Raw genomic sequence first — 21,812 nt, 5'->3', positions numbered from 1 at the left:
CACTACAGAAGCAAAATTGCGTTACAGTTCTATGTGGATGATATAATTATCGTTGGAAATGACAAGGCTGGTATTGAAGAGGTGAAGGGTACTAAAGACTCATGTACAAACCAAGGGTACTCTACTATTTTCTTGGGATTGACGTGGTTCACAACAAGTAAGGGATTAACCTATCCCAACGTAAGTATTTATTGGATTACTTAACTGACATTGGGATTCTTGCTTTGAAACCGGTAGATATTCCACTTGATCCTCAGGAAGTTTGGAGTTGATGATGCGAAGGCAATGGATGATGTTCATCATTACAGGAGTATGATTGGGAAGTTGACTTATCTCACTGTTACGAAACTTGATATCATCTTTTTTGTTGGAGTTCTAAGTCAGTTTATGTAGTCTCCTAAGAAAGCTTATTGAGATGCTATAGTTCATGTGCTCCAATATCTTAAGGCTTCTCTAGGCAAGGGGTTAATTTATCGTCTCAACAGGCATGCGGGTCTAGTAGCTTTTTCTGATGCTGATTGGGCGGGGTTTACAGTGATTGATGACCTACTACAAAAAATTGTACATTTGTTAGAGATAACTTGGTCACATGGTGGAGTAAAAAACAGAGTACCATTGCAACGCCCAATGCTGAAGCTGAGTAGAGAAGCAATGGCTTATGTTGCTGCTGAACTCATGTGGCTTAGATCTTTGCTTCTTCAGTTGGGGTTCTCCATAAATTCTCAAATGAAAATTTTCTGCGACAACCAAGTTGCCATGTACATTGCAACCATGTGTTGCATGAGCGAATCAAACATATAGTGGTGGATTACTACTCTATCAAAGGTGCAGCAATGAAGAAGTTGACCATTACTTCCGTTGTGTCCTCATCTGATCAGTTGGCAGATATATTGACCAACGGGCTGTTTGCTCCTAGTTTTCATACTATTTGTACCAATTTGAGCATGGGAAGCTTGTTTCTAGCTATTTTCAACTGGCAAGGACTTTTCTGGTATTTCAATTTCTGTTATTTTGTAGGCAAGGTACGAAATCTCGCTGAGAATTCGTGTTTTGCAACTTGCCGAAACTAGCAAATCTGCGATTTTGCTGATATTTCCTCAAATTCGTTTCCAAATCCATCTAATTAAATATTTAAATCCTAATTCTTATTATCACACACCCACTTATTTTCAAAATTCAAAATTTTCCATTAATTCCCCATTTGTCAAGTTGTCAGTCACGCAATCCAATTCCTATTTATCACAAGCACCCACCCACCCACTTTCAAAATTTGAACTTCAAAATTCCCCATCTTATCAGGCTGTGCAACTCAAGGGAAGCTTCTCTCTTCAAGCTTATCCCACACACGCAACCCTTTCTTCTCTCTTCAAACTTCACTGAGATTTTAAACAGATAAAAGAAGAGAAACATTGTGAGACCGCTGGCGATTTAGGGTTTCAATCTAGCGTTGATGTTTGACAAAATTCCAGAGCAACTCAAGAAGGCGAAGGTCTATGCACGGAAAGAGCGAAAAATAATCCATGTCAATTATCAAGGCATACGGCTGTGTTGAAAGTTGAAACTCTAGCTTCTGCTCTTTCTTCGTCTTTGTTCCTGTTTGATTTTTTTTGTTTTTTTGAATTGCAAGGTTGCAAACAAAAGAGTATCTGGAATGTTAGCCAAGATATCACTGGTTCGCCGGAAAATCACAATATTTTTGAATGGTTGGAATCTTTTGATTTTTTTGAATTGCAAGGTTGCAAACAGAAAGAGTACCTGGAATGTTAGCCAAGATATCACTGGTTCGCCGGAAAATCACGATATTTTTTGAAATTTCGTCAATTCGGCGATAAAATAGTAAGATATCGCCAATATCTCACATTCTCGAGTTTCGGCGGCCGTTTCGTTTGCCATCTAATCGGCCGAGATTCTGCGAAATTTCACTGATAAGTTGCACCTTGTCTGTAGATTGATTTTCTTCTTCTTCTTTTAACTTTTTCTGCCGGTAGTTTGGTGAAGTTCAGAACAGGCTTTTCGTTAGTAACTTCAATTTTATACGCATATTCTATGATTAGGAGGTTTTTCAACCTAGTTGCCGGCCATCTCTCAAGCTTGCGATAACTCTTGTTCCTCTTCTTCTTTTTCATCTCGTTCTTTTTCTCAGCTCCTTGGCTGGTTATCGAGGTCCTTGGTGGTAACAAAGAACTGAGAAGATATATCAAACATTGATAAAAATGTCTTGAGTAACTGTTGAAATATAAGATGGATAACTCAGATTCAGTAGGAAACACTCAGAGCTGACTAATCAATATTAGATCTCAAAGTAGAGTAAAGAATGACATTTAATAGAACGAGCAGATGATCAAGAACAACAAGATAACATGACCAACATAGAAATTATATTAGTTTACCATATATAGCTTAATAGAAGAGGTTGACACACTCATCAAGTATTGAACCAGCGAGGGTATTTAATAAGACAAGGATAGAAATATTATTTTGCACCTTTCTTTCAATGGTCTATCCAAATGGAGTTTTGTATAGACAACTTCTCTCTCCTGTCCAAATGGATTTCTACTATCTTCTAGGTATCCAGATAATAAGACTGGACATTGATAGTTGTTCTGTTACTTCTTTTTTACCCTTTCAATGATCATTAGTCAAAGCATATATAGCTATTGAGCTTTTAGGCTTACGACTGCTTTTTTCAATTGAATGATACTGGGAATGGAAATACTCTTTGTACCATGGCCTATCATATCTTCTTTTTCCTTTATAGTTGATTTTTCTCATTGCGTGATCCTTAAGACTTCTTCAGATGTCTATTTCCAGGAAGAGCAATATGATCAAATTCTGGAGGTGAACAAGGAAAGTGTGAAGCTTTGCCAACCTGGTGTGAGCATTCAGCAGACTCATAACCATTTAGTATGTTCTAAGAATACCAAATTGCTGTATGAAATTCACTTCGTGGGCTTTCCTCTGCATCCTAGTGCAGATATACGATCTCTTAAATCGTGGAACTACCAACAATCTGAAGCAATTACCACATTCTTTTGGTTGAATTTGGGTTCCCTCATTAATTAATGCAAATCATTCTTCAAAAATTGACATTGTTCAACAATTGACATGAAAAAGGGTATATCAGTTCTACTAAACAATATTTCTGTTCTACTCATTAGAGACATTAATATGTTTTGTGATAAATATTGTGAAAAAAAAAGAAGATGTGAACAGATTAGTGATTGGAACTATCATACTTTGTTTTCAAGTGTACATATGATCTCATATATATATATATATATTGGAATGAGGTTCATCCGTGTACATATGATCTCTCGATTACATCCTCAAGGCGCTTTTTATATAATTAATATAGGCTGTGCTTCGCCCATGGTCCCGAGGGGATTCGAACTCTGACCTCCTATGTGGAAGCGTTGGGCTTTGCCAACTGAGCCACCCTTCGGGGTTATATATGTATATTCCTCTAGCATATGGAATTGTGGGCAGAGAATGAAGGCATTTCTCGGGAATGTTTTTCCTTCTTTTGATGATTGGTTGGAGAAAAAGAGTCAAGGCATCTTTTGCTTGCTTTTTAGGAAATACTTAAAGCTTATTCAAAATGGCGGATGAGAAGCCAAAATGTCAGAAAGCTTGTTTTTTTATCAGGTATGGACCGCATTCAACTACTTCAATCAGTGCCTAAAGGAAACTATATAGAGCGGTTCGCATTGTTCAGTTTTTTTTTTTCTGGTGGGTACTAACAAATTTTAACCTGTGTTCAATAATTTTCTCTACTTAGGTCTTGAATTGAAGAAGAGAAAAATTCTCTTTATTGCATGGAATTTTGTGTGTGAACCTATGGAGGTAAGTGGTCTTGGAAAGCAATGTCTTATAGCTGTTTTACTTTTGAACTTAAGCTGAGGAACTTGTTTGATATGTTCCTAGAAGCTCAATATTATGGAGGTATATCCCGGTAAATCTCCGAGACATTACTTTTGTACTTGATAGGGTCAGATATAACCGATGATGGTCAGCATTTTTTGGAACCCCAAAGCAGAATTTACAGAAGAGATAGAGCATTGGTAGAATAAGGGGTTGTATGGTAATGTTCTTATTCCGTTCCCTATTTTTAGATAAGAATCAGTTTTTCTGTTTGTATGCATTTTCATGGTTTCTCATTGCTTTTAGGAATCAGTATAAAAGATGTTTCTACAACCACCCCCACCCCCCGGTCAAAATGGGCTTAAAACTGTGCTAAAGCAGCAATTAGTTTCAAAAGTAATTTTAAAAATAAATAAATAAATAAACCGGATTAGATGTACATGATTTAGGCTGTTTTTGTTCCCAACGGAAAAAAACGAGAAACAAGTCTAAGATCATGCTGTTTTTGTTCCCTAAGAAGAAAAAAAAACCAAGAAACAAGTATAAGAACCTTGCCGTACATCTCCCAAGGGACTCTTAAAGATACGTGAAGAGAATCCAAATGGAACTCGTCTCTCTCGGTTGGAGGTTTTCATATATATACATATATACTAAGATTGATGAGTTCCATATAAACAACACATCGTCATCAACGGAGAGAATGGTGTGATTTTTAAATGTATAATTCTCTAGTTGATCAGTGAATTCCGTAACTTTTTTTCCTTTTCATTTCTCCATTTCAGAGCTTGAACATTGTCTGTTAAGAAGTAATGTTCTCATTTCTTATTCCCTTTCCTCTCCTTTCTGGTACAAGGAACCTCCAGAGTCTGGGATCCAGATTGAAGGTTGCACATTGCATTTTACTCGTTGGGAGTTGTGGCCAAGAACTCTGAAAGAGGGAGAAAAGGGTGAAAGCAAATTAAAAGAATTGCTTTGATTGATTAAAGGGGTTAAAACAAAGAGTAATTTTGAAAATTTGAGATACTGAGAAGGAGAAGTAATAGTCCACCCTTTTTAGGAAGTATTTACTAGTAAATAGAGAGTAAATAAAGGAAAGAGATTTTTTTTCTTATCAAGTGGAGATGACACATTTAACCCATTTTAGTGGAATTAGCTGAAGACATGCATTTCAGAGTGACCATTCAGCCAACCCTTTATAGTAATTAGCACTAGTCACCTGAAACTTTTACTTCCCTTTCAGGAACTCAAGGGCAAGAGCAAATGGAAGATCTCAAAAGAGATATGTATTACAATAATCAGTTGTTTTTACATGAATCCTCGTATATTGCATCGCATGATAACTTCAACCTGTAGGACCTTGCACAAAACTCTCCTTGCCACACAACAACAAAACTTCCTCCACCATTTCCTGCAAAATATAAGATCCTAAAACGTATCAAGGGCCAAAAAGAGACAGCATTCAACAAGACAAGTCTCCTTATCCATCCATTAAAGGCTAGAACGTTCTGATTGGATCTCAGGTCGATTATACAACGTATTACTGTACAAATTCTTGGATGATTTCTTGGCTCGCTTCTTTTCTGGTGGAGTGACAGGTTCCAAAACAGAATCATCAACGCAGGAATTCAATAGACTTCCACTACCAATCAGCAATTCATTATCAGCAGGACGAGCCCAGTTGAGTGGATTAACTGCAGCACAAATCCAAATAATTGAGTTAAACCTTGAACTCCTATATTCTATATCATCTGTATCAATTCAATCACAGCAGCAAACTGTGTTCTTGCTAAAAGACAGGGTTTTCTCATACCAAAAGACACAACAGAATGGACGACCAACCATTAGACATCACATATCTTGGACGATCAGAAGCAGTAGACATGGATAATGAAGATGGTAAACTGATATCAAAGTTGATGCAAATATGCAATAGGATCTAAGGAACAGGGTGAAAATTCTGCCAGATTAAAACCTAGTTCCCTAATTACTAAGTCTACAAAATTTGCAGAGTAAACTTTCAAACGCTAACCGAACATCAAAATTGTCACCTACCCTAAAAAGATGGTGAAGTAACTTGGATTCCGAATCCACATATCCTAAAAGCTTTCCTACACTCTTAGTGAACAATGCAACAACTATTCAACCTGCCTTCTGTTATCATTTCATACCGCAATATGGTATTGAAAGTATAGCAAAAGAAATCACACATACACTTGGAATTTGATCCAGTTACATTCTTAAGTTCATCTAAAGAACAAATTAACAAAAGCGAGAAAGTCATAGTACAAGAAAAATGAGAAAATAGAAGAGATCGAAGGTGCCTTTCTAGTTTCACATCTAGGACAATCAAAGACTTCTAAACACGTGCACATGCACAAGCACGTATATGCTAGCACATAAACTAATAAATGAAATTACCAAGACCACAATTAAATAATAAACAACTTTTTTTTTGAAGAAAACAGATTTACAATATCAATTCCACAGTTATCAATTCAATCATCCCTATGTACTAACATGGGAAAGAACCCATGGCTACTATATCAGTAAGACTTCTGCAAACATGGTTCTAGGTCACATCATTTTATTTGACCTTGGTCAGACAAAATTTCAACTGACCAGTATCTGGATCTCTCTTGTCCACTGTAATGAATCTCATTTGTGGTGGATGTTCTTTTGTAGAGAGGAACCAGGGTCTATTGTTCATAGAAAGGATTCTCAGGTTTGGATGGATGCTTCTAGTTTGTATTGGACCTGAAGTCGGCCTAACCCTCCAACATTGTACAAATTTTATCTTACAAAAAGGGCATATCAAGTGCATGATGCTCCCACCACTACAGGGTCTGCTGAGGGTCATAATATACTCCCACAATTGCACGGAGGCTATACTAGTTTTATCTTGAGTCAACCAAAATTTGCAAACATAACCACATTGCTTAACTGTCCTGGGCATTTAATCATCATACTAAAAGAAAGAAAACCATCACCACCAATCCATGCAGTCAAATGCTTGTCCACAACTTAACATTTTAAACTATGCTAATCTATTCTCAAAAAATAAAAATGTCAGAGTAACTTGTGCAAAAGAAAAGAACTGAAGGTAAATTGAAGGGACAAAAGAAAAATAAGCAATGCAATTAAAAATTAAATAGGTTTAAGCCTTAATACTTTTGACACTACCAAATGTTGAACTTGGCTGACAAGGCCACTACCCAAGTTTAGCTGGGTCTCAAAATCAAAATCCCAATCAGAAGAATTCCCATACAAACTATTTTAAGAATCCCAAAATATCTCTTCAGCCAACCTAGAAGAGAATCCACTGAAGCCTGACACAATCTTCAGTGCATTCTAACAATTGTGGCTCTTTCTTCTCTAATATGTGAAGATGGCTTACAGAATTTTGTTTCAATACCTTCCCGGGGTTCAAGGGGGCTAGATATCCCTTGTCCAGTGCTATCACATGAAGATGGCACACGTGCTGGGCGCTTTCTGACATAGTTCTCCTGAAGAGGTTTTGGTATTTGGAATGAAAATCGTTCCATATTGACACCTTCATTATACTCAGGATGCTCAGCCAGATACCTGCACAACAGGAAATTTTAAGCAGCTATAGAAGCTGCAGTCACACAAGCTTTCAACCACATTGATTTGGACTGTAAATTATATTCACTTTTGTGATTCATTGATTGACCAGATAAGGTTGGTGCCTCTGGAGGGGAGGGAGGCATTTGAATTTATAAAGGTGGAAGTTAAGGAGCAGACATACTTCTGGATCTCTACCATGGAGCGCAGTTTCTTGCCTGATGGAGCAGCATAATAACTGGAAACACCAAAAACTCCATGATCAAAATGCCTTCAAAATATATTTAAAGCCAACATCACCATGTATAATATATTGCACAAGTATGAAATGTTATACCGAAAGTATACATTTGGATAAAGCAAGATTTCATACAATATGAAAAGATACAACAACAACAATAAGAAGCCTTGTCCCAACTAAATGGGATCGGTTACATGGATTCTTGCCTTCCACTCAGCTCTGTTTAAGGCCATAATAGATATAAGGCTTAACCTATGCATATCCTTTCTTAGCAATACAATATGAAAAGATAGCATCCCATAAATAATATAAATTAAGCTTGCTAACAATCAGAATGCCAGGCAATGTCCGTAAAAACAAATGTTGTTTGCAGGACAACCTATTCACTGAAAACATCTCAAGAGAGACTGCATATACTGAAAGTAAATATACTTATTTTATTTCTAATTTTTTAGACCACTCCTCCAGCTTCTTTACATAGATATCTTTGTATATACATACAAAACAAATGCTACTGCTACATAAAAAGGTTTGGGTCCACCTCAGTATGGCAGCTCCAAGTAAAGCATCCAAGAATAATATCCCAAAGAAAATGGTGATCATCATGATGGAGGGGCATAATAGTTAAATAATCACAGAAACTGCATCCTCGGAAGGGAAAAGAAAAAATTGAGTCTCAATCGCGGAGAAAAAAAGAAAAGAAAAACAACCTCTGCTGCAAATGGGTTTGATTTTCTTTAGTCAATGACAAATCAAACTTATCATCAAGAAACAGACTCTAAAGTTAAAATTCTTTTAACTGAAGGACAATGACATGGGAACACAAATGATTTTTAACCACTTGAGAAAATAACCAATACAAAGTCATTCTCTCATAAATTTAATGATATTTTCAATGAATAATAAGTTTGATACAGCAGTCGTCACAGCATCTAGGCCACCAAGGTGGCTGCCAGGAGGGGAATCAAGGGGCACCAAACAGGCAGCAAAGCATCATCAAGGTGACAAGCCGCCACCAAAGTGCCTAGGCACCTAGGCAACGCCTTGACAACCATGGTTGGTAGCTCCACACTAAACTCCAATAGGCAAAGTCAAGTCTGCTGTAGGGCAAGCAGCTGGTACATTCAGATGCTGAGATCAACAGTACCCAAGAATTAAAGTTTGGCTTTCTTTGGTCAGCAAACAATTTAAACTTATTATTAGGAAACAAAGTCCACAGAGAAAGTTTTTCTAGCTGAAGGATGTCAGCAGAAAAAAGAAACAGAGGGAGGAAGAAAGAGGGAGAGAAGAAGTTGCTAACAACCAAGAGGCCTCAGCTTTTGAGGATCTCGAACACTTTAAACCTTATCTTTTATAGATACCCAGCCTCAAGTTTGCGCCAGACTCCTTTTTCTTCTCCTCTATCTGCCCTTTAGATCATATTCTAACACTCAGCCTCAAGCTGAAACACAGATGTTAAACATGCCCAGCTTGTCAGAAATATAATCAACTCTTGCAACCTCCAAGACTTCTTGAACAAATCAGCCAATTGCTCTCCAGTATGGACATGTCTTGGAGAAATCAGTCCTTGTTGTAGTTTCTCACAAACGAAGTGGCAGTTAACTTCAATATGCTTCATATGTTCATCATGGTTTGAGAACTCATGAGATCTCGCCAAGATCTCAGTTTTTCAGAAAACCAAGATGGGAGGCACACTGTGTCATGAAAATATAGTAGATCTCCAATGAGATCTCACTTTGATGGAAACACAATTTTCTTTTTCCTGTTTTTTTTTTTTTTTTTTTTTTTTTTTTTTTGAATTCTTTAACAAATTACAATTAAATTAGTATGAAGTATAAAATGGTTCTAATATATGTTAGAAACCATTGGAAGGCATACAACCTATGGAATCAAACTATTTTCCATTGATTATGCTATTTATTTTGAATTTTCAGATTTAATAAATTAATTTACGTAGTTAGGGAAAAGCTTTTACTTATGGAAAATTATCTGTTTTCTAAATGATTTTTATGTTATGTTCTCATATTTAAAAATACTATGATGTTGAAATAACCATCCTATGTTTAAACTTTTACAACAAAATCTGTATGTCATGTACTAAAAATTATTTTTATATAATTTTAAGTAACCAAAAAATATAGTTTTGTTAGTTTGATGTTTTTAGTGTTCACATATGTTAATGTATTAGTCTAATAGCATAGCCTTGAATAAAATTAGCATGTATGAATGCTTTTTGTATACACTAGTTATGATTTTCAATAGATACTAGTGTTTGATGACATATATTATACTATGTAACAACTTAAATGGCAGATGTGGAACTGGCAATGGTGAGATTGCATGGCAACATGTAGATGCCTTGAGTCAACAAAAAGAAGTATCGATGTTGTGAAAAAGCGCTCAACTCTAGGGGTGCAACTAGGTTGAAGCAACAATTGGCGGGGGGATGCAGAGATGTGGTCAAGTGTCCAAAAGTTCATTATGAAGTGCAACAAGCAAGTAACAACATATAACTAGCCTGGAAGAGTCTTGGCTGGAGGAAATCAAGGTTAAAGTAACACTTGGTTGGAACTTATGCAGATACACTCAAGTGCCACCAAGTCCTTTTTGAGGTACTGGAAGCTGTAGCTAAAAACTTATATTATTTGGCATTGGCTAGAGCTCAAGGACATAAAGGAGCTGCAGGACCAAGTGGAGGTGGTGGAGGTGGTGCTGCAGCTAGTGGAGCAAGAGTTAGAAGACCTGCTAGGTACCTTAGTGTTTTTAATCTTTTACTCCCATGGTGTAACTTACAACTATGGCGATCTTGTCATGTGAACATGTATCATGTACAACATATCATAGTTGTTTGAGTTTGAACGTTAATGTATTCATATACATTAAGTAAATATGCGTACTCTATGTTTTATAAGTCCACTCTTCTTCAGCATAATGGTTTCAAACTCAGGTTGAATTGGAACTCACATTTACAGTTGTTTTCTCATAAAACTAAGGCCGCCACTATGTTTAAAAGGCCTACAATAGGTTGGACAGCAATTTCCAGCCCTAAAAGACCTTAAAACCCACGGAGATGGGTCACCAAGTTAGGTTAAGATGCAAGGAATTTTTCCTACCACTCAAGGAGATCTCGGTTTTTTGGCCCATTCAGATGGCCGTCATTATCGAGTTCTCAAACTAGGGCACAAATCAGGGGCCTATCCTAAGCCAGTTTTCTGGTCTGCAAGGGCTACCAGTTTACTTATTTAGCATGCAACTTTTGTTTACTTTATTTTGAGTTAATTAGGTGAAGCTTCTCAGACAATTTCCTTTTCTTAAATACGGTTTATGATGGTCAGTTTCCTATTTGAAGTTGTTTCCATCTTAGTGAAGTGTCTAATTTCATGTATGTATTAATGTACTGAAGTTGTAACCAAATAGAGGTTGAGTATTTCGAATGATATTTGAGTTTGCCAAGCACCTTGTCTATGTGAGGGCGTGTGTAACATTAGTTCCCCCTTCCCTCTTCTACCTGTTGTTCTACCGTTCTCTCTATGAAGCACACCTAGTAGATTACAACCCCCCCCCCCCTATTAGGGAATAGAGAGTTATGTTATAGTACATAGCCTTGTTGTATTCTATTCTGCACTATCAGATACATATAAATACAAGCAAGGTGGGCCTGATGAGGTGTCCATCAGTTTACTTAATTTGTTGCATTGTGATATGTTATCAGGAGTCTTGTCCCAAACCCCCAACCCCACCCCCCCGCCCCGCGGGGGGGTCTCCATTCTGCACCAACTTGGTATCTGAATAAATAGAACTCTTGCATAAGATAGAAACCTAACTACCATGGAAAGAACTTCAAATAGGAAACTAAACATGGTAAATATGAAAGGCAACTTCCTAAGAAGCACATATGGAAGCAACTCAAACTAAAGTAAATAAAATATTACATCCTAAATGACCAAACTACTAGCCCTTACTGGCAAACCGGTTTGGCACCAGCCCATGTCCAGTGCTCCAAATGGATCATGTCCAACCAGACAGGTGACTGCATCAAAAAAAAAAAGAGAGAGAGAGAATCTCTTGCATACCTAAAATTAAACTCAAATTAGAAGAGTGACCCCAAATAGCTAAGCAAGTCCCTAACAAACCTTTTCTAAAAGAAAACAAAAAATTAGGACCAGGCTTCCACTATTTTAGGGTTTGGGAGGGTCACAACGCAAGCTGGCTTACTGATGTTTTCTAGATAGGCCATTTCCAGACCCGATCACTTGACCAAGGCCCACCATCAAAATCCCCAAAAACCCTTATTAGACCAAAAATGTGGTTTGGGTCCAGTTTCCCTTATAGATCTATAGACCAGGTCATGCACAAACTTATTGGACCAAAATCTGGTTTGAGCCATTTTCCCTTGGTTTTTGTCTCCAGATAAGGTCATCTCAATCCATCCCTGATAATGCTACCATATAATGTTGCAATGACTCCTTGTAACACTTCAAAACTAACAGTTAAAGTGGGTAAAAAGTTCATCTTTACAGGTACATAAACTCATACAGGAGAAGAAAAATAGTTTCTTTATTCAAAAGAAAAAGATGGAAGTAAAATGGACACATACATGTCAGCGAATTTGGTGCTCCTTCGCCCCTGATCCTAAGAAGTCGTTGCCACCCAGGAGGTGGTTGTGCAATATTAGGTTTATCAATAGCCCAGAGCCTGCTACCATCTTGAGAAAGGTCAGTCGGATCATCACAGGATATGTCAGGCCGCCACTCACGTGCTGCTTCACATGCAAAAGGTTGCTGCAAGATTTTTTCACGGATCTCTTCATACTTTTCTTTTGTTGGAATAAGCCTCCATTTAAAACAAATTGCACACTGAACAGTGAATGCCCCAATTGAGGGCAAAACTCTTGGAGGGGGGTCTGGTGTTAAGTCACTAGGGAAAGATGGAGGCTGATATCCAACGGGTTCAGAAACTGGTTCATGTTGATCGGTATCACTTGTTGCATTATAAACCACCAGCTGATTTGAAGCATTTTCACTGTCACTGGATTGGTCACTTTCATCATCTATTAACTGTTCTTCATCCTCCACGTCAAGAACATCTGCAGATTTCTGAAAAGCATTATCCAGATAACTCTGAGAACTAGTATCTGCGAAGTCAGTTTCTTCCTTCACCTTAGGGACAGTATTATCAGAATTTGACTGCATCAGGATTGATCTACAGTAACCTACAAAAGAATAAATGAGCAAAGGTCAGCTAGTTTTTTTTTTTCTTATAAAAAAAAAAAGACAGTTTAATGCCAAAATATTAGTTTTAAGAAGAAAGCTCAGCGAAATTCTGGAAATTTTGGTGATTTCAACAAGAATTTGACCAATAACAAGTGAATTAAGTAATTAGTTGCATTTCAGTTGAAATTCTCTAATATGTTTGCATTGTAGAAAAAGTGCACCATTCAGTTAGCAGTTCTGGTCATTTGTGCCATTTGCACCCTGAAAAGCTCACGGCACAAAATAAATAATAAATGAATAAAATTGACAAAATTTCATTCATTCAGTATAGCCAACTAATAGGTATAAATAGCAGGGCCCCAAGAAACGTACAAAAGCAACAAACTCAAAGTAGTCACAGAAGCAACGGAATAAGAATCTTGCCAAACATTGAAACAAGATGCTTCAGAGAGGCTCATTGATGTAACCCAGTGATTAGCTTTCCAGGACCCTCTTTCACTAGAACCAGCAAATATATGGGCTATTAAAGCCCTAGGATTTCAATTATGCGTTGGTTTGGGTATGTTTTGAGAGGATAGAGAACTTACGGTTACAGGTATCCTATTGGAAGGTTTGGGTATTGCTATGGGATGGTTAAGAAATTCTGGAATATCCTATGGGTTGGCTTGGGTGGGACAAAAGGACTATCATCTGTGTATCTTGGGTTGAGGGAATACCCAAAGATCGTAGAGAATAAGTTAGGGTTAATAGGAATGGGAAGAGGATAATTTGCATTAATAGAGGAAGGGTGCGTTATGCCCAACGGGAATGGGGACGGGGAAAAGTTTTGGTCAAATAATTCGGGGAACCCATAGGATATTCGGACTTACCCTGGATGGGCAGGGAAGCCTGCGGTAGGAGGAAAGGGGGTGGGGAACCTTGCAGTTAGGGGTAGGGGTAATTCTTGCGATCTTCTTTTGTTCTTTTTCTTTTCTTTCTTTTCTTTTTCATTTCTGTTTTTCTCTTTTCTTGAATTCTGCTGCAACTCTGACCCCAAAAAAATAAAAATAAAAAGAATTCTGCCACAAGAACCAGAAAATAAAGAAAACAAGGGGGGGCAGAAGAAGGGTATCGCAAGAAAGAGAAAGAGGGGGTGGCTGCTGTCGCAGGGGGAAGAGGGGACTGGGAGGCCTGCAGAGGTGAGGGGAGGGGCAGGGGAGGTGTTGCAATGGAAAGGATGGGGTCGGGTGGGCTAGGCCTTTTATTTTGTTTTTTTAGCTTTCATCGCAATGGGCATAATTTATAATCCCATAAAGTTCTGTAAAACTCAATGATGATTTTGTTGTTTCATGCCATTGGGTAAGTTATCTATCTGCTTGGGTATTCCACAATATAGAGCAAATTCTTATATCTCCGTTTATATGTGTTCAGTGAAGATTGAATCATAATTGATTACAATCTGAGGATAAAGTTAATAAGAAAAAAATCCCAAAAGTGCTAATCATATTTTTCTTGGACTACCCAATGCAAGTAAGATCCTAATAAATAACATGGTAAGAAACAAGGCTGATCTCAGTCAGCCAGAAAACCAAGATATGGTAAAAGATTGGGGCCAACTCAAGTGAACTTGAGGGCCCATTTCGGGGGGGGGGTTTAAGGGTTAGGTTGGGCTGAAACTTGCTATTTAACCTATTTTAGGCCTTCAAAACACATCAATTGCCTTAGATTCCCTATGTATGAGTTCCAACTCGACCCTAACTTAGGAACCACAATGCTGAAAGAATGAATATGCAATCTTATAAACTAATCTCAACTCAAGCTCTTGGAAAACCCAAATCTCAATGAGATTCACAAGATCTTGTACAATGATAAATAATTCCCAACCTCCCTTCATGGTAACAAATAATTATCAAACAGGAGCAATCTACAAAACTTCAAACGTTGAACTAATGCTAATTGGTTTTCACTAGAGAAATAAAATTTGCCAACATTCAAGCCAATAGCAATTCTGTAAATAATGAATGCAATCTTGGGTTCAAGAAATCCTGTGTTGGGCTTGTGATGGGCATATCAAAGAGCTTGCAAGTCAATGTGTAATGCTAGTAGCAATATCATAATTAAATCAAAGGAAATATCCAAAATAAGAAGATAATGGCATTCTGGTAAATAAAAAATTATGCAAAAGGTTATTGAAAAATAAAGAGGAAATGGCAATATAATATAAAGGTAAAAGAGGCATAACATGCATGTAGTTTAGTTGAAATCCAGATATTAGCACAAAACTTTAGGCAGAGGGTATTCTTGAAATGGAATGCAAAATGGGGATATTCTTGGAACAAGTCAATGTATAATGGCAATGGCAATAACATAATTAAATCAAAGTACAAAATAAGAAGATAATGGCATTCTGGTAAACAATCAAATTTATGCAAAAGGTCATTGGTAAATAAAGGAATGGCAATATAAAGGTAAAAGAGGCTTTACATGCATGTTGTTTAGTTGAAATCCAAACATTAGCACAAGCTTTAGGCAAAACGATATTCTTGGAATCGAACGCAAAATAGAGATAAAAGCTGTCTTCGCATAAAGGAAAACTCTAAGAATAAAGCAACTGTAAAAAGGCATCAACCATCATGTATGTTCTCTTATAAAAGAGACTGTAAAGGGCAGGTGTTTCTAGAAACCCAATTAAAAAATAAAACACTTAAAGTGTTATAGCATGGGCCTTTACTTTTTTCTTCTTTTATTTTTCTTTTTTTTGCCGGGGGGGGCGATTGGGTGGAGAAGGGTGGGATACAAGGGGCTTTAACCCCTCAGAGTCATGCAACTAGCAAGAGAGAAACAGTTTATACTTTATACCAACCCGCCCACCCAACAAGCAGAAAATCATGCGGAACCAGAAATGGTTTATAAAAATGGTATTGCAAACACACAACCAGGAAACCAGCTATTGAAGAGTCGGCAAACAAAGACAGTTCGCTATGTTTGTATTACATAGTTGGCAAGGGGTTGCCTAGCCGGTTCCTTGGCATCCAGGTGGAATTCCAGCATTGAGGCAGTAAGTAATTCTATTGTAGAGGCACTTTTTAAAATTTTTACTGTTTATTTATTTTCTTCCATTTTTCATATTTCTTTTGAGTGTGTATAGTATTTCATACACTAAGATAAACCAGATCATTTAAAAGCAAAGCAAAACTTATTATAAAAATAAATGTTAACTTTTCATTCTATTTCTTGTATTTTCATAGCTCTGTGCACATTATTGTTGTACATTTTGTTACATGGAATCACCCAAAGATAGCAAAATAAAAAGCATGAAACCCTCAACTCTTCAACACTGTAATTTCTACACTTCTTACTCCTGCTCTTCATCTAACTTGTTTAATTAAAAGGAAGAAAAAAAAATCTGGTGGCCATGAAGGCTCTACATTCGATCTTCTTCACTTCCTCGGTTCCTCTAGTGAAACCAAAACTCCAGAATCTACCTAGTTTAGTGTTTTCTGCGTCCCCCCCCCCTTTTTTTGTCTCTTTCTTCTTCTTGGTTTCAATTTCCCCCCCCCCCCCCAATTCCCTTCCTTACTTCCAACCAGCAATATCCATACCTACATTTTTCACTTCTGACGTCTGCAGCTACAAGCTCAGAGAGGTTTTTTCTCTCTCTTTTTACCCACCCCTGCGGTACTCTTTGTCCAGCACTACCTACAACTACAAGCCTAGGTGATTTTTTTTTTTCCCTTTTCTTCTAGATGTAGCCTCAATTAAATAAGAGAACCAACTGAAATGGGACCAAGAAAGGGCTTTTCATCTTAGAGATATGTGGTGAATATTTTAGAGATGGGAAGCCAGGGTCTACAAGAATCAAAATGGATTGAAACTTAAAGGGAATGTAGGTAATAACATAGGGATATGATACTCCAAGTTTGACAGGGTTTGGATGGCAAAATTGAGAGTTATGAGGGTTCTTGTTTTAGGGCTTTTAGGGAGCCTGAGAATTCAAAAGCATGTATAAAAAATAAAAAAGGTGAGATGGAAGAGGGAGATGGGATTGCTAGCTTACCAAACACTTGAAGTGAAGCCTTGTGGTGAGCTGAGATGGTAGTGGGCAAACTGAAGGCAGGCTGTACACCTATACCCAAAGCCATAGAGGAATCTCAAACTTCATTACAGACCCTTTTGCTCACACCTGGGGATGTTTTACCCATGGTCCGACATGTCGACCTGTGTCGCCGTGTCGGTGCCCGGCGACACAGCCGACACGGTGATAAAGTTCGACATGTCGGACGACTTTCAATCTCCGTTGGACCGTCTCTCTCTGTTAAGCACTTCAACGAAAGGGCTATCAGTAAAAAGCTTCTGCTTCTCTTCATCCGCTCTAGCAACTTTGGCCGTTTCCGAATCACAACGGTTACTCTAGAGTCCGGAGATGGGTTCATGTTGCTCGCTTGCTCCTCGGAATCTGCTGCTAATCACGCCAATCGGAACACCGCTGCTGCGATCTTCCGCCAGCCACAATAGCACGGCGGAGGTGGTCTTGCACAAGCATCGTACCAACATACCCCTCTCGGTACCGGTGGGCGGCAGGGTTCTGGTTCAGGTGGAGCCATGGAGGTGGTTATGGGCCTTCTGGCTTGGGTGGAGGTGGTTCTGGGCCTTCTGGCTTGGGTGCCGGAGGTGGGGGTGGAGGTGACTCTCGCTTGGGTGCCAGAGGTGGGGGTGGGGGTGGAGGTGGTTTTGTCGAAGGTCGTCTAGAAAGTCGACTGTCGGCGATATATTGCTGACTTAATGTTACTTCGGTGTTGCTGGGGGGTATCATGTCGCCCCCCAGCGACACCTCAATATTTCGCCCCGTGTCGGCGATTTAAGTACCATGGTTTTACCATTGTTGGAGCATGTTATTCTCTGAGAACAACAAACAAATAGGGTGCAACAGCTGATTATATTAATGATCTGAACTGTGTACTGTTACATCCTTATGGGCTTATTTATAGCCATAAGATTGCATTCATTGTTGTACTCAAATAGAACACTGAATTGAAACATAACTCTAATAATAACTACTAGCCTAATGAGGAGTATTTAATTAATGGTATCAGGTACCTTAAGTCTGTTAAAATGTGTATCAGGTTCCTAATAAGGTTTATTCAATCAAAACGTACGACTCTAAGTAGAATGTACTTAATTAGAAATGAATAAATATCCCTCCCTTCCATCTCCAGCAATACAACTTGTAAACAATCCCAAGATCTGTAATTCAAACTAGGAACTAAATTTTCATTTCTGTATTGATGAGTTGAAGCTCCAACATCAAAGATCAGATTAAATAAGAACAAACAGATTGAAGATTCAGAAGGCATTAAGAACCAATTGCAAGAATGCTCCAAAGAACAAACAGATATATGCTTCCAAGAACACAACACCTCACACCAATCTTAGATCCAATCTGAAACCAATCTCAGATCGAAGCTTCCGAAGACCAATCTCAGATCGAAAATCCAAAGAAATCAAGAACAGAAATCGCAAGAGATGCATATTACAGAGAAAAATCCCACAAAGCGTAAATCCCCTTAATCTCTCTGATCGTAATTTTTTTTTTTTCAATTTCTTCTTTCCATGATCTCACACCCGATCACCCTCTTCTTCCATCCTACGACCAACTGATCGTCTTTTTTTTCTCCTGTCTCTCTCACAACCTCTATACAGAGATTGACTTTCTCCTTTTTCATTTTTCTTCTCTGTTTTTTTCCTTCTTTATTCGAATGTCACAAAAACAGACCCCAACAGAATTGACCTTCAAACCTCTTCTTCTTCTTCTTCTTCTTCAACTCACCATTGAAAACTCGAAATCATCTATCGCAAAGCTGATTGAAATTACATAATGAAAAACTGAAAACTGATACCATCATAACACGAGATTTCTCATGCTAAATTTTTATGGAAACTCAAGTTCATCTTCTTCATTGAACCAGAGTCCTATTCTTCGAACTAGAAACCTAAACAGCTCTCACACTGGCAATAGAGTATGACTCTGATACCATGTAGACAATCCAAAGATCTATGACAAGTACTAGGTAGAGAGAAGAAGAAAGAGAGCTTGAGGGAGAAAATGAGAGATTAATTGGAGAACAAGGCTGGGTGATAGAATCTGTGTTCTACCATACTAGCTAGCATATATTTTTAATAAACAGAAAATAGGATTACAAAAGGAAAATCAAATATAACTTTTAACACTTTCCTAATTAAACCTAAAACTAAATAGGAAACTCACTAACTCTTAACACTTAACTAATTAAACCTAATGCTAAATAGGAAACTCACTTAGACTAGGACACTAATAACTATAGTCACAATCAAGAAGCCACTAACACCACAGACGCAAACCAATAAGGATATTACAAGAAGGGGACTCCCCCTATCATGCTACACCATATTATCTCAATATCTCTAACACAACTACCTATAGCTTCTGTTGTCTTCTTTCTCCTTCTGTGTTTGCCTCGGGTAATTCCATCCTCGGGTTCCCCCTTCTCATTTTCAAAATTCCACAGTATTTTTTTCCTTTCAGTTGCGCCTGTGTTACTCAACCTCCCCCCCCCCCCAATAGTTCTATGCTTGTGCTGCTTATTATCTAAAATTAAAAAGAATAGACTATTGATTGTAGTTAATTCTTCCTTACTTCTCTTATTTACCATATAAGACTTAGTGAACTACTAGGTAAGAGAATGTTTATCATCTATGTTTCTTGTCCTTTTGATGACTCGAGGTGGCTTGATTTTAGTTTCTAATATAAGGTATGATACATTTATGTTAGAGAGGTTGGCGAAGGGAGACTTACACTTAAACTGCCTCAACACCACATAAGCACTTCAACTACCTTAAACCGCTTTGGACCACCAAACTGCCATGACACCTATGTTCCAATATAGAAGCACCAATCATTTATGCAAATGACATCAAAGAACTACCTGAGACTTAACACAACGACACAAATGAATCACATTCTTTCCTAGTGGAGAATACAGCCTCAAAGTTTCAGAGTAAAAGCTTGTACCCAGTGCACAAGGCTTCCCACATTTACTCAAAAGGTTCAAAGTATTACCAATAAAATAATTAAAGTTGGATGACAAATGACTTCCACTGGAATCGATCTGAGTTTGAAAATTTTCATGTTATGATGTTAATATTCAATTACTACAATTCAAAGGAGTACAATAATTGTAATGTTGCATCTGAAGCATGGTTTATAGGATTAGAAAAGCTAAGATAGAGAAATGAAACAGATTAATAATCAAGATCTTCGCCAGTCACAGTACATAAAAATTTCAAAAGCAACCAGCAATATGTGGGAATTGCAATGCAAATCATGATTTGTAATGTAGTAACGAAAGGGGAAAGATAATAAAAATAAAAATAAAGAGGCAAACCAGCAGAAAAGAAGGCAAGGTATCAGCTTACAAAAAATTTGACCGACCACAAAAAATATAAATTGAGTATCAGTATCATCCATTTAGCCATCTGATTAACATCATACAAGCGATAGCAACCATCTGGGATATCTACTCTACGAACAATACAAGCAACGCCGAGACTTTTAACTAAAATTAACCTTCTTAAGAAAATAACCATGTTTAATTCACCTGGACTGAGATAATGCTAAGTTGCTAATAAATGCTAAAGGGTTATTTTGTAGCAGTGCTCCTCCCAATTTGGATGCTGAAAAGGCAATAATGTACAGAGAAGGGGAAAAACAATTAGAGAATCGATTATTTACAGATAAAACTAGACTACAAATGTGACAAATGAAGATCTACACCCCAATCAAACTGTTTGAAACTCTGAATGACGAAACAAGAAGAAAAAAAATTAATTTTTTTGTTACGATTAAATTTTCAAGAATGTGGCAATTTTTGCTATAGTAAAAGAAAATCGTATGAAATACAGAAACGCTCCGATCTCGCTTAGTCTATCTAACACCAAAAGATCTAGAATGTCGAAATGATTGATATAAATCGAGAAATCTTAAAAAACAACACCCAGAAGCGCAGAAAAGCAATAAAACTAGACCGTTCCCAGACCTGATACTCTGTAAGGAACCAAAATAACACTAACAGAGGGTATACAGTCCCCATCAAAATCAAACAACCAAAAAATTTCTCCAACTCATTCAAAAAAAAAAAAAAAAGGAAATTATCCTTCGCCCATGAAGCAACCCAAACATCATCACCGAAATCCAGAAGATGAAAGATAAGGATGATCAAAAACGATTTCTTGATCTAAATACGACAAGAAAAGTACCTAAATGAAGAGCTCGTTGAGCTGAATAAGATTGTAGAGACGGTACCAGGAAGAAACTTCTTTTCGGAACGATCCGAACACAGAAGAAGATGATCAGATTCAATAAAAACACCTCGCTACAGTGATCGAGAATGCGGATCCGTACACGTTCAGAAGCCGAGAGTTCTTTTCTATATTTTGTGTTGCAGGTGCGCAGTGCGCTTCGTTCTCCTCGTCGCAACAAGAGAACTCCTAAAAATGAAGAGATTTTAGAGATTGGTTTTTTTTCCTTTTTCTTTTTTCTTTTTTCTTTTCCCATATTGTGAAAATACAGAAATGGCATTGCTATTTATTCGTAATAACTGAAGTGTGCATGCGTAGCCGTACTCAGTTATCTAGCTTTGTAAGTTTACGATTGGTAAGGTGCAAGTGCAACGTCAGCTAACTGAAAAACTGAACAACCTTTTGGACTTTACTTAATGGAAACAACAGTTAGGACATTATAGGAAATTCACATTTAGTACTTATGGACCTTTATGGTTATGGAGTTATGGCCTTATGCCTGATGCATTCCAGGAGAATGTTGCGCACTTTACCCTTCCAAAAAAAGGAACATATTTGATGATACCTAAAAGACGGGAGATGATAAAATGAGAAGATTTTTT

At 37.6% G+C, this 21,812-nt stretch overlaps 1 protein-coding gene across 1 annotated transcript; it reads right to left on the bottom strand.

The window, feature by feature from the left end:
• Positions 1 to 4,712: 4,712 nt before the first annotated feature.
• LOC149001776 (methyl-CpG-binding domain-containing protein 2-like) lies at positions 4,713 to 21,450 on the bottom strand. Its single transcript, XM_089138327.1, is given in 6 exon segments — positions 4,713 to 5,552; positions 7,274 to 7,443; positions 7,628 to 7,681; positions 12,282 to 12,300; positions 12,303 to 12,896; positions 21,169 to 21,450. Coding segments are annotated over 5 exon segments (1,020 nt in total). The 5' UTR covers positions 12,877 to 12,896; positions 21,169 to 21,450; the 3' UTR covers positions 4,713 to 5,349.
• Positions 21,451 to 21,812: the final 362 nt, after the last annotated feature.

Source organism: Hakea prostrata, chromosome 10 (assembly GCF_041222555.1).
Source record: "Hakea prostrata isolate BN-2017 chromosome 10, UWA_Hpros_2, whole genome shotgun sequence".
Lineage (NCBI taxonomy): Eukaryota > Viridiplantae > Streptophyta > Magnoliopsida > Proteales > Proteaceae > Hakea > Hakea prostrata.
Note: the sequence above shows the minus strand (reverse complement) of the source record. Positions and strands in the feature narration are given on the sequence as shown.